General features: G+C 45.9%; 1 protein-coding gene across 1 annotated transcript in view; it reads right to left on the bottom strand.

The window, feature by feature from the left end:
* Positions 1–13,097, bottom strand: part of TULP4 (TUB like protein 4) — a 277,124-nt gene that overhangs the window by 22,707 nt on the left and 241,320 nt on the right. The window contains 2 exon segments of the mRNA XM_032253194.1: positions 4,453–4,687; positions 6,186–6,410. Of these exon segments, the coding sequence (XP_032109085.1) occupies positions 4,453–4,687; positions 6,186–6,410 (460 nt within the window).

Consider the following 13,097-nt stretch of genomic DNA (forward strand, 5'->3'; position numbering starts at 1 on the left):
CAAACAGCTCCATCATCCCAGCTGGTCAAATACAACAAGTCCAACAGCCTTCCTTCCTCCCATCCTGCTTCCACCCACTGCAGTTCAAACCCGCAGCTATCTCTGCTCATATAGTTTCATAAGCTCTTTATCGAATGACAGTCCAGCCACAACTTTGATATTTTCTTCAAAATGTATTCTGTACTTTTTTTTTGCAATATGAATAGCCTAAACATTTTCTAAATCTAAATCTTCATCTTTTATCTTAATAATTCCTTCTTCCATTCATCTTTCTCCTTTTGCATTTTACTATAAGCTATCAGGAGGAACCAAACTGCTCCTTCAATACATCTTAGAAATCTCTTCAGTTACATATCCAATTTAATCACTTGCAAGTTCTACCTTCTACGAAACACTGGAACACAGTTTACCCAAATACTTTGCTTTATAACAAGGACCGCCTTTCCTCCAGTGTTCCACGTGTTCTTCATTTCCCACTCAGACCACACCAGAATTGCCCTTGGCATTTGTATTTCTAGCATCCACCTCAGAACTCTGCCAGCCTTGATCCGTTACCCGGTTCCAAAGCTTCTTCCACATGTTTAGAGACTTGTTACAACAATACCCATTTCTTGGTACCGAAATCTGTATTAGTCAGGGTTCTCCAGAAAAAAAACAAACAAATCAGTATTATGTGTGTGCGAACGCATACACACACACACACACACACACACACACACTCTCTCTCTCTCTCTCTCTCTCTCTCTCTCTCTCTCTAACTGGCCCATTAGATTATGGAGGGTGAGCAGTCCCAAAGTTAGGGTGCCGGCACCCGCTTCCTGGTACAGGCTTTGCCCCTGGTTGCAGATAGCCACCTTCTTGCTGTGTCTTCCTATGTCTTCTTCTTGGTGCTCTGCATGGTGAGAAATCTCTTTCTACTTCTCTTCTCATAAGGCCAGTAACTAAATCAGATCAGGACCCACACATAGGAACTCCTTTAACCTTGATCTCCCCTAAATGTTCTACCTTCACATTGCGGGTCTGGACTCTAATATATGAATTTTAGGGGAACATGATTCAGTCCATAGCAAGCTCTGGCTAAATATTCCTTTAGAAAATGTGTGGGCCAAGTGCAATAGCACATGTCTGTAAATCCCAGCACTTTGATGGGCCAAGGCAGGAGGATTTCTTGAGATCAGAAGTTTGAGACCAGCCTGTGAAAGATAGTGAGGCCCTGTCTCTACAAAAAACAAACTTGGCCAAGTGTGATGGTGCGTGCCTATTATAGTCTGGGGAGGTTGAGGTGGGAGGACCACTTGAATCCAGAAGTTCAAGGTGTGCTATGATCATACCACTGCATTCCAGTCTGTCTCTTTAAAAAAAAAAAAAAGGTGGGGAGGTGGCAGTGGTAGAGGGAAGTGGCTGGGCATGGTGGCTCACACCTATAATTCCAGCACTATGGGAGGCCAGCATTGGAGGATCTTGAATCCAGGAGGCTGAGACCAGTTTGGGCAACACAGGGAGCCCCCATCTCCACAAAAATAAATAAAATAAATTAGTCACATGTGGTGGTGCACACTTGAAATCCTAGCTACTTGGGAAGCTGAAGTGGGAGGGTTGCTTGAGCCTAGGAGTGCAAGGCAACAATGAGCAATGATTGTACCACTGTACTCCAGCCTGGGAGACAGAGTAAGACCCTGTCCGAAAAAAAAAAAAATACTGGGACTCAAGGTATCTACTAAAAATATACACACTGATAATTTTGAGGAACATATCTGCTAAGGCACTTGACAGTGGATCACAAACTTCAGTGTATAAAAATCACCTGGGAAACCCATTAAGTTGCATGTTTCTAGGCCCCACCTGGCCCTAATGAATCATAATCAAAGGGTGAGCCTAGGAACCTGTTATTTAAATAAGCATCCCAGGAGATCTGCATGGAGCTGGTGGTGCATGGAACGCATTTTGAGAAACAATGATATGGCAGCCTGAATGAATTAATCAGCTTTTAATGATAAGAAATTCCTGGACAGGCACAGTGGTTCATGCATGTAAATCTTGGCACTTTGGGTGGGCAAAGTGGAGGACTGCTGGAACCCAGGAGTTTGAGATCAGCCCGGGCAACATGGTGAAGCTGTATTTCTACAAAAAATACAAAAATTAGCGAGTGTGGTGCACACCTGTAGCCCCAGCTGCCCAGGGGATGTGGTGGGAGGATCGCTGGAACCTGGGAGGTCGAGACTGCAGAGAGCTGTGATGGCACCACTGCACTGTGGCCTGAGCATCAGAGCAAGAGCCTGTCCCCTCAACAAAAAGAAAAAGCCAATTCCTGGTTTCTCAATGTCAGGACTCTCTTCCTCCTCTGAAACAGTCTGTATATGCCATTCAGGTGGCAATTAGTCATATCGTGCCTTGTGACCTATCTTCTATTTGTGTCATCAGGTATTTAAATCTTGATTTTTTTAATTAAACTTTTCAAGTGCTTACATTGTCTTATCACCCAAAAGAGTTTCGAAACTCCTTGAAAGCAGAGATGGCCTGGTATTGCTTAATAATAGGAGACTCAAGAACCCCACACAAGGTAGGCACTGACAAAATATCTGTCAATGTGCTTTGCTTGATAGCTTTTAATTATAAAAATAGAACATCTTATTCCCCCGAAGGACTGTAGGCAACGAGTGGGTCCGTGTTTGATACGAGCTGATAAACATGAACAAGAAGGAAGAAGACATGTGGGGTGGCCGGGTCAGGCTTCACGCAGGCCTCGTCTTTGGGTGCTCCACAGCACAGTCTCCTGCCCTGCCCACTTCTTCAGTGAAGGATTTATGCACGCACGGGGAAATAAACAAGCTCTTCACCTACATTATCGTCAATATTTAATCTCAATATAGATTTTATAAAATTGTACCCGGGGAAGAACCTTAGACATCGTGAGAACACCTGCTGCAAACCTGGGCTCAGGGCCTGCCCCACGGCCCCCACCCCAGCCATCTCTAACCATCAGTAGCCCTTCTCCTTTCCCCTGAAACCATGTTTTCCTCCTATGAACATCTGCTTCTCTCTCTCCTGTTTTTCCCACTGCACCCTCCCTGAATCTGTCCTCTCCCTCCTTTCAGTCTGCCTCCCTACCAGCCCCAATTATACTGGTTGCTTTCTTTGTTTTTGGTACTAGCTTGTCACAGGAATCAAAAGAGAAAAAACAGACTAATAGCTAATATTGACAAGTAGTGTCACTGCTTTCAATTTCTCACGGTAGCATGGGTAGTAGAGTGTCACTGCAGACGCTGAGTAAATAAAGGCTGCCAGGCAGAGGTGGGGCAACTGTGTACAGCACTGAGTACCGGCTGAGAGTGAGCAAGCCCACCACACTGTGACTTGGGATGACTGGTCAGGCCACATGTCACACTAGCTCCAGGCTGTAATGAGAGACAGGGCCTAGACTAATGGGCAGGGGAGTGAACTGGAGTGAGGAAGTGGCAAGAGGAAGCATGAACTAATGCAAACAAATCCAGTTCCACTGGGGGCACAAAGACGACTCAGTTCCCTCCCCCCAGGCCCACAGAATTCATCGGGGCAGAGCCTGGAGCACAATGACTAAGTGTGCTGTTCATTCTGCAGTAGGTGATGGGCAAAGTTTCACAGGGAGGTGGCAGACTGAGCCGGCAGTGACTGATGGGTGCACGGACACTAGGCTAGCACCAAGTGGCACACATACACACTAAAGCACAGTCCCTTCCCTCTGAAGCTTATGATCTAGGATCCCAGAGAAGTGAGCAGGGAGCATCCTGAATACATTAACTGAGCAATGAAAATCAGTGTAGGGAAAGGGATTTTTTTTTTTTTTTAAAGATGGGGTTTCACCATGATGGCCAGGCTGGTCTTGAACTCCTGACCTCAGGTGATCCACCCACCTCGGCCTCCCAAAGTGCTAGGATTACAGGCGTGAGCCACCACACCTGGCAGGGAAAGGTTTTTAGAAGGACAGGGTGATTGTCATTAGTTATCAGCTAAAGGCAGTTAACACTGGATTAGGGAGGGGCAGAAGGCTGAAGGTTTGGATTTTAATTTCATCATCCACTCTGGGAGGGCAGGGACTGCATCTTGTTATTATTTTCAAGTTGCCTCAATATTACATAAAGGCACTCGATGAATACTCAGTAACTGTGAAGAGGAAACCCTCACTCCCAGGAGGCCTGTGCCAGCTTCCTCTGGCCTGAGAGCCGATGGTTCCTCTACCCACATCCCCAGCTATTCACTGCTCATGGAATATGATTAAAAACCTGTCAAAAAGTACCTTTAGAGAACTGTTCATTTCAATGGGATTTTGGAAATGTTGTAGCTTCAAGGATGTTCCACACTAGCCACCACAGGCTCACATTCCATTAGCAGGCATTCTCTTTGCATGGTGTGTAAGGCCTAACAGCCCATGCCCACAGAAGAACAAGGTCCCAGTCCCTCGGGCAAGGGGCCCACCTGGTTTGCTATCTGTCCTCGGGTCCATGATGACGAACTCCGGCCGCAGCTTGCTGACACGCCGCCCTTTGAGGATGGGCACGAGCCCGCCCAGGTACTCCAGGTAGAGTGTGTAGCATGGGCCACCCACCTCCGGGTCGTCCTCTGTGCGCTTCATGGTGCAGTGGAGACGCTCGTTGCCGGCTGAGGGGTAGCTGACGAAGTCTCTCATGTTGTTAGGATCTGGAATTGGGGGCTGGAGGATACGGGAAGAAAAGGAAGAGATGGGACTCCAGAGAGGCAGAGAGGGAGAGAGCAGCACGAGGCAGGTCAGCTAAAAACGCCACTGCTCCAGAGAAAGCACAGGCTGGGGCCCTGGGGACAGGCTACCTATGTGCTGCAGAACAGTGATTTACAATGGTAGGTGCATGTGAGAATCTCCTGGGAGCTTTCAAAACATATCTAAGCCAGGATCCCACCTCAGACAATGAAATCAGGATCCATAGGGGAGCCCTGGGCATGTTTTCCGATGCTGTGTAATACACCAGGGCTGAGATCCGCTTGTGTAGAACCAATTGTATAAGGCAACTTGGAAAAAAAAAAAAAACCAGCCAGGTGTGGTGGCTCACACTTGTAATCCCAGCACTTTAGGAAGCCAAGGTGGGCAGATCTCCTGGGCTCAGGAGTTCGAGACCACCATGGGCAACATGGTGAAACCCCGTCTCTACTAAAATACAAAAAATTAGCAGGGTGTGGTGGCGCGCCTATAGCCTCAGCAACTCGGGAGGCTGAGGCACGAGAATCGCTTGAGCCCCAGAGGTAGAGGTTGCAGTGAGCCACGACTGCACCACTGCACTCCAGCTTGGGCTACAGAGTGAGACTCTGTGTCAAAAAAAAAAAAAAAAGAAAGAAAGAAAGAAAAAAGAAAATTAGACTTTAAAGGGGCACATGTTCTCAGGACCTCCTGAGTGCTATGTCATGAGCAAAATAAATAAACAAATAAATAAATATTTCTAAAAAACCCCAACAGATTCTAAAACTTTGATTTAGGAAAACTTTGTTTCAGGAGAAAAGTAACCAACAAATGGGTCTGCTACTCAGAAGCAGAGACAGACAGAATACAAAAGAGAATCCCTTGGGAAAACCCAAGGTTAGGGGGACCCACACTTGAACAGGTACATTCTACACGCTACCTTCTAGAGTTCCCACTGGTATAAAAGGTGGCTGACTTTGAGTGCTGGGTGGGGTGGCTCTCCTCAGCACAGTGCTGAGAGCAGGTCCTAGAAGTGAGCTGTGTCTGATCCTGACTTTTCCCTCCACTAGCTAGGGAGCAAGTTACTTAACTTCTCCTAACTTGTTTCCTGCTTTCTTAAGTGGGAATAATGGCAGCATCTGTCAGGAAGTCAGGACTGAACAAGACAGATTTTAAAAAATTAACAGGTGCAATGCTTAGTATATAGGAAATGCTGAAGAAATGGTCACCCCTTTGATTTTCAGAGGGACACAGAAATCATGCCAGGAATACCAGCTTTGCTATGAGAAAGACAAGAGCCACCACACAGAATGAATCTCTCGTGGACATGGACCATGATGTTTGGACAGACTGCAGACCTGGCAGCACATGACAGGACCCTGCACAGCTGCACGTGACCCCCTGTGTGCTTGCTCTGGTACCCTCGCCTGTCTCTGCCCTGGTTCTGTGAGGAGCCGGCACAGGGGAGGGAGGGAGAAGAGGAAGGTGTGGAGGGCTTTACCTTGATGGTGGGGATGAAGGCAGTGGAGAGGTAGGAGCAGAGGCGGGGGGGCAGGGTCAGCTTGCTGACATCCTTGTCCTCACGCAAGGTGCTGGCGATGGCCTGCTGGCATAGCAGCTGCAGGCTGGACACCCGGTGCTCCACACGTACCACGTACAGGGCTGGTCCCGATGCCATCAACAGCCTCGAGTCCCGATGACCCCAGCAGATGGAGATGATGGGGCGCTGGCAGGTAGTGAGGGGAAGACAATGCGTAAACTTTTACTCTTGTGGGAAGCAAGAAGGAATAATGCACACTTGTCTTGAGCAAAATAAACTAAGCTGTTTTGAGCATACTGGTTTTAAAAGCACAGTAGAGAATGTTAGACACTATATTATGAAAATTCAGTATGTTTATTAAAAATTGGTTAGAGGGCTGGGCATGGTGGCATGAGCCTGTCATCTCGGCGTTTTGGAAGGCCAAGGTGGGAGGACTGCATGAGGCCAGGCGTTCAAGACCAGCCTGGGCAATATTGCGAGATTCTCATCTCAATAATAAAACAAAATAAAAGTAATTAGGTCCCCAGGCCAGAGCATTAAAGCACTGGAATAATTTTATAAAGTTCACTCACCTGTATTATATCTCATTTCATTTGGGGTCATGAAACCTGACTGAGCCCTTGGGTAGTAAGGTTTCTACTAGCAGAGGCATTACCTTGTGGTGCAGTAACCCATATTCCTTACTGAAGTGCTGGTTATCTGGATTCCCAAATTACTCAGGGCTGGTTCCCATGGCTTGGGGAGGTGGTGATGAGGTAGACCAGATGGCCCTTCCCTTCTGTCCAGAGTCAAATCAACACTGGACTTGGGCTTACCAGCTGTGTGACTTGGGGACTATTCCCTAACTCCTAAACACCCCCCCTCTTTTCTTATGAGTCAAATGGGGGCTCTGTGAGGATTACAGGAGGTGATGGAGTCACAGCCCTTCTGGGGCCATCACAGGTTATAACCCACAGTCACTGCATTTTCAGCCACCCTTGGCACTGACAGGGCAGGGAAAGAAGCTCTCTGGAAAGGTGACTGAGGAGAACACAGTTCCTACGGCAGCCTCGCTAGGGTCATGGCCATCACTATCTCTGAAAAGCAGGCCAAAATGCAGATATGCAATTTAGAAAATTCTTGTAATAATAATAATTAAAAAAAAATCCAAAGCTCAGGGGTGTCATCTAGCCAAGGAAGAAAGATAGGTGAAGGGTCATGATGGAGAAGCAGCGAGAGATTTGTTCATTCTGATCCAGACACATAGAACACCAATTTAATGAGGTCTTGAGGGGTTTCAAATATCACAAGTGGAAACACCAGATCTTTTTTTTTTCTTTGAAATGGAGACTCGCTCTGTCACCCAGGCTGGAGTACAGTGGTGCAATCTCGGCTCACCGCAACCTCTGCCTTCTGGGTTCAAGCAATTCTCCTGCCTCAGTCTCCCAGGTAGCCGAGGTTACAGGCACGCACCACCACGCCTGGCTAATTTTTCTATTTTTAATAGAGACGCGGTTTCACTATGTTGGCCAGGCTGATCTTGAACTCCTGACCTTGTGATTCACCCGCCTTGGCCTCCCAAAGTGCTATGATTGCAGGCATGAGCCAGTGCACCTGGCCTACCAGATCTTTTACATAAATACAGATAGGAACAGAATTTTCATGACACTTTAGTGACAAACATCAAGATAAAAGGAACATATGAAAACATGAAGACACAAGTTTCAGGTTCAGCTAATCCTGGTTTCAACTTCAAAGCAAAATTCAAGGCTGAAGATCATTCATCTTCTCTTTTTGTCACATGAGGCCAGGCAGCTGCAGGGTGGATGATGGCCACAGCCCCCAGTGGAAGGCCGTTTGTTGGCCATGGTCTGGAAAACTCAAGTCTAGGGGCTTCTGGGACACTTCCAGGATGTGTCTCCTTATGGGATGATTCCACACAGGGGTAGGCCCCAGAGAGGGGGCCTATTAACTTACAGAAAGACATAATCACTGCTGAAGACAGGGCAAACCAACACACAAAAAATACACAGAACAATTTCTCTGCTACCATCAACCCCTAAAAATGCAGCTTAGGACAGAGGCTCTATTAGGACCCAAATCTTCCTTAATCTTAAAGATACGCTCCTGTCCCTTTACCCCTGAGCCCCCTAAGACAATATTCGTAACTTAGAGTTCAAGTCACAAAAAAATGGTTTTATTTTTGTTTTTAACTTTTAGATTTAGGAGTATACATGCAGGTTTGTTATACAGGTAAACTGTGTGTCACAGGGATTTGGTGTACAGATAATTTCGTCACCTGGGTAATAAGCACAGTACCCAATAGGTATTTTTTCTGATCTTCTCCCTCCTCCCACCTTTCACCCTCAAGTTGTTCCCCCTCCCAGTATCCATGTACTCTTGTTATTTAGCGCCCACTTACAAGTGAGAACATACGGTATTTGGTTTTTTGTTCCTGCGTTAGTGTGCTAAAGATAGTGGCCTCCAGCTCTATCCATGTCCCTCTAAAGGACATGATCTTGTTCTTTTTTATGGCTGCATAGTATTCCATGGTATCTATGTATCACATTTTCTTTATCCAGTCTACTGCTGATGGGCATTTAGGTTGATTCCATGTCTTTGCTATTGTGAACAGTGCTGCAGTGAACATATGCGTGTATGTGTCTTTGTGGTAGAACAAATAGTCCTTTGGGTATATACCCAGTAATAGGATTGTTGGGTCAAACAGTAGTTCTAAATTCTTTGAGGAATTGCCACACTGTTTTCTACAATGGCCAAAATAATTTACACTCACACTAGCAGTGTATAAGTGTTTCCTTTTCTCTGCAACCATGCCTATATCTATTATTTTTTGATTTTTTAATAATGGCCATTCTGACGGGCGTGAGAAAGTATCTCGTGGTTTTGATTTGCATTTCTCTAATGGTTCGTGATGTTAAGCATTTTTCAACATTGGCCGCCAAGTATGTCTTCTTTTGAAAAGTATTTGTTCGTGTCCTTTGCCCACTTTTTAACAAGGTTGTTTCCAGTTTTCAATCAGCACAACCTGACTGGCCGCCGAAACATCAGACACTTCTTCCCTCTAATTTCCCATTCCTCTTTAGTCCAACTATCTGAAAAGCAAACATTCTGGATTTATCCTTTGCCCCCTACCCCTCACTCCTAGTTCTGCTTTTCATAGTGTCTATCTCTATATAGCAGTTGATGACACATGCTATATAAAATTAACATAAATATGTGTCTCATGTGTCTTTGTACCAAAAACTTAAACCACTCATACAGACCTTCAACTAGATGAAAATAAGCTGTTACCTTTATATGTATAATTACCACCAATCATGACAAAAAAAAACTTGTCTGAAAAACTATATTCCAACAGCAAGCACATCAAATGCTCACATACCTGAATTCACTGTATCTGCTAGATACAGTGAAGTAGAGTATCTGCTCTACTCTCCCACATGGATATCATTATTCTCATCTAACATATGAGGTAACAGAGGCTAAGATAGGTTAGGTATCTCGTTACAGTAATAAATGGTAGAAGAGCTGTGATTCTCATCCATCCCCAACTCCACCACTGGTCCTTATCTTACTTACTCTCTGAAGTGTCAGCACACTGATAACACAGCCTAAAGAATGCATAATACCCCACTGAAAAATTTAACCATCTGTCAATCACATATAAAATAATGAGCTCAAATGGCCCTGTAGTCCATTTGGTCAAGGCTACTTTACTCAGAAACAAACCAAACATGTCTACAGAAAAGGCAAATAGACAAGAAGAGAAACAGGCTGTTCACACAGCACATAAATAAATGATCTGTGGGATTCACGACAGTGGAAATGAGCCTGCAAGTAAATAGCCAGGTAGCATTGTTAGATGAACATGGAACACAGTTGCTGGCATATCAGGAAGGTGAGGGAGGGCAGTGTGCTTTCAAACCAGGTAGCACATTCGTTCAGATGAGTTCATTCTCGTCCAAGAAGGAGTGAGAAGACTTGAAAGATTAAAGGATGGAACACTAGAACCTGGGAGCAAAAGGGCTGAAATTATTCGGCCTGGAGAAGTGATGCCTGCAGGGTCTCAAAGGAATAAGTATCTGGGGCAATGTGACCAGGAAATCCCCTCTTCTAAGAGTGGGTCAAGAATACCAACACAGGATTTTATATTAAATCAATTAGGCTGCAGCGCTTATTTACTTGCCCATGTCAGTGAAAGCTTACTCTGGGGAAGGGGGAGACACACTGATTTAATTTAGCTTGTGTAGCATGTAGTCCATGTAAGATGATACAGCAGCAAAATAAATGCTGGTACCTTTGCCATAATAATTTTTAAGACGGTGCTAAAAAAACAGGGAAGGAGTGACAGATAATGAGAACTGCCCCTCCCTCTTGTCTGAAGAGTTTGGCTCATCACTGACCCGGGGAAAATGAGCAACTGTGATTACTGTTTGGTCAAAGGTCAGGCAGCGGGGCATGATTTCTCAGGACCCCTGTAAGTCCACAGAAAGTCCCTAACAGGTCATCTTACTTTTTAAAAGTTACAATTCTGCTGGTGTTAATTTTTCCTCAGCTGTTTACTGGTATTTCAGCCTATAAAGCTCTCTATACAAATGTTCTGTAGTTTTGGTTAAGAACAAAAGCCCAGTGAGGCTAACTGCACACGGCCACAGTCACGGAGTGGGGTGTTGACTAATGCTAGTCCTGCTTTCGCTGCCTCACCATCGTCCCTTTCCATCATTCTGTCCTCTAGGTTCACAGGTGAAGGCAGAACGTGAAGCCACTGTCTGCTGGCCCACAGACTCGCCCATGCTGAGTCTTTCTCCATCCTGGGAGCCTCCACCTACTGAGCTGAGCCGCAGCACAACAGCACAGCTCTTCAAAGCTCCCAGACTCCTGTTTCTGTTTGAACAGCTGCTGTCTGCTAGGGAAAAACTCGGCTGTAAGTTTGTAGTCTTAATCTCTTTCTCAAATCACATAAAATGACTATTTTAAAAACTGACGGCTAGAACTGTGAAGCAGATGACATTCAAATCTTAATTTGCATAGGGAGGTTCACACACTTTACATGTCTAAATCCGAGGCAAAAGTGCAAGAAACTGAGCTGCATTTCAAGGAGCGTGAGTCTGGGGGAACAGGGAGAACCCTTGCTCAGCTGGAGAGGACGCGCTCTAGGCCAGGCACTGGAGGAATGCGGCCCATGGAGGCGGGCAGGTTTCTCCTCTGGCTTCTCCCCCTCAGTGCTAAGGCTGAGCCCTGGAAAGGAGCAGGGGTGGGCTGGCTCTGCCTCACCTCCCACCACAGAGTGTGTCAATCAAGGCCCAGTGCCAGCTCCTTACTCTGACACCTCTCCTCCTGCTACTACACAAGACATGCCATGTATCCAGCCAATCATTTTTTTTTTAATCTACTGAGCTGTTAGTCATTAAATAAATATTTGCTAAATGTATACAAATGGACAGACACGTGCTAGTTATAAGGGAACTGGCAGTGAATAAAGTACATGCCCTGCCCTTGTGGAACGCACATCCTGGCATGGCTGGGAGAGAGAGAAATACAGGTTAAGTCTCCTTAATCTGAAAATCTGAAATCCAAAATGCTCCAAAATCTGACTTCTGGAGTGCCAGTAAGACGCTCAAAGGAAATGTTCATTGGAGTATTTAGAATTTTCACATTTGGGATGCTCACCTGATATAATGCAAATATTCTGATATCCAAAAAAAATCTGAAAACCAAAGCAATTCTGGTCCCAAGCATTTCAGATAAGGAGTACTCAACCTGTATATTTGAATCTGTGACAGGAACCTCTTGATAATGTGAGGTAATGAAATTCCGTGAAGTAAAAACACTGCGGGCAGAAGGCCAAAGAAGAGCAAGGGGGTCTCTGAAGAGAGGCAGCAGGGAGGCTGCCCTGGAGGTGGTCTGAGCAGAGGCCTGGCTGAGAGGAGGACTCTGTTTAATTGTAATTGAAAGCTTCCTCACTATATTACTAATTTTGTATGTAACAGTGACTTGGAGTCTTCTAAAAACGTAGGAGCAGCAAAAACCAACGACACTGGTCCTGGACAGGGAAAACAGGCAGTGCAAGCACTGGGTTTCTGGATGATGGGGCCTTGGGCTGAGGACTGGCTACCCGGCCACTGAGGAGGCAGGTTCCTGGGACAGTCAGAGGTTCTCCGGCCTCCTTCTCCACCCTTTGTTTGTTCGTTCTGTAGCTCCCTCTAAAACAGATGGGGGATCTGTCTTAAAGAAAACGCACCTAGTAGGATGAAATGTTTTATGTTTGTATAAACATGTACAAAATAGTTCACTTTAAAACAGATGAAGAGCCAGGCGCAGTGGCTCATGCCTATAATTCCACACTTTGGGAGGCTGAGTAAGGAAGATTGCTTGAGGCAAGGAATTCAAGACCAGCCTGTGCAATACAGCAAGACCCTGCCTCTACAAAAAAAGTTTTCAAAATTAGCCAGGCGTGGTGGTGCACACCTGTAGTCCTAGCTACTTGGGAGGCAGAGGCAGAAGGATCATTTGAGCCCAGGAGGTCGAGGCTACAGTGAGCTATGATCATGCCACTGCACTCTGGCCTGGGAGACAGTGAGACTCTGTTTATAAAAAATTGTTTAAGCTGGGTGCGGTGGCTCAAGCCTGTAATCCCAGCACTTTGGGAGGCCGAGGCGGGTGGATCACGAGGTCAAGAGATCGAGACCATCCTGGTCAACATGGTGAAACCCCGTCTCTACTAAAAATACAAAAAATTAGCTGGGCATGGTGGCGCGTGCCTGTAATCCCAGCTACTCAGGAGGCTGAGGCAGGAGAATTGCCTGAACCCAGGAGGCGGAGGTTGCGGTGAGCCGAGATTGCGCCATTGCACTCCAGCCTGGGTAACAAGAG

This window comes from Sapajus apella, unplaced genomic scaffold (genome assembly GCF_009761245.1).
Source record: "Sapajus apella isolate SASKATOON/1434 unplaced genomic scaffold, GSC_monkey_1.0 scaffold82, whole genome shotgun sequence".
NCBI lineage: Eukaryota > Metazoa > Chordata > Mammalia > Primates > Cebidae > Sapajus > Sapajus apella.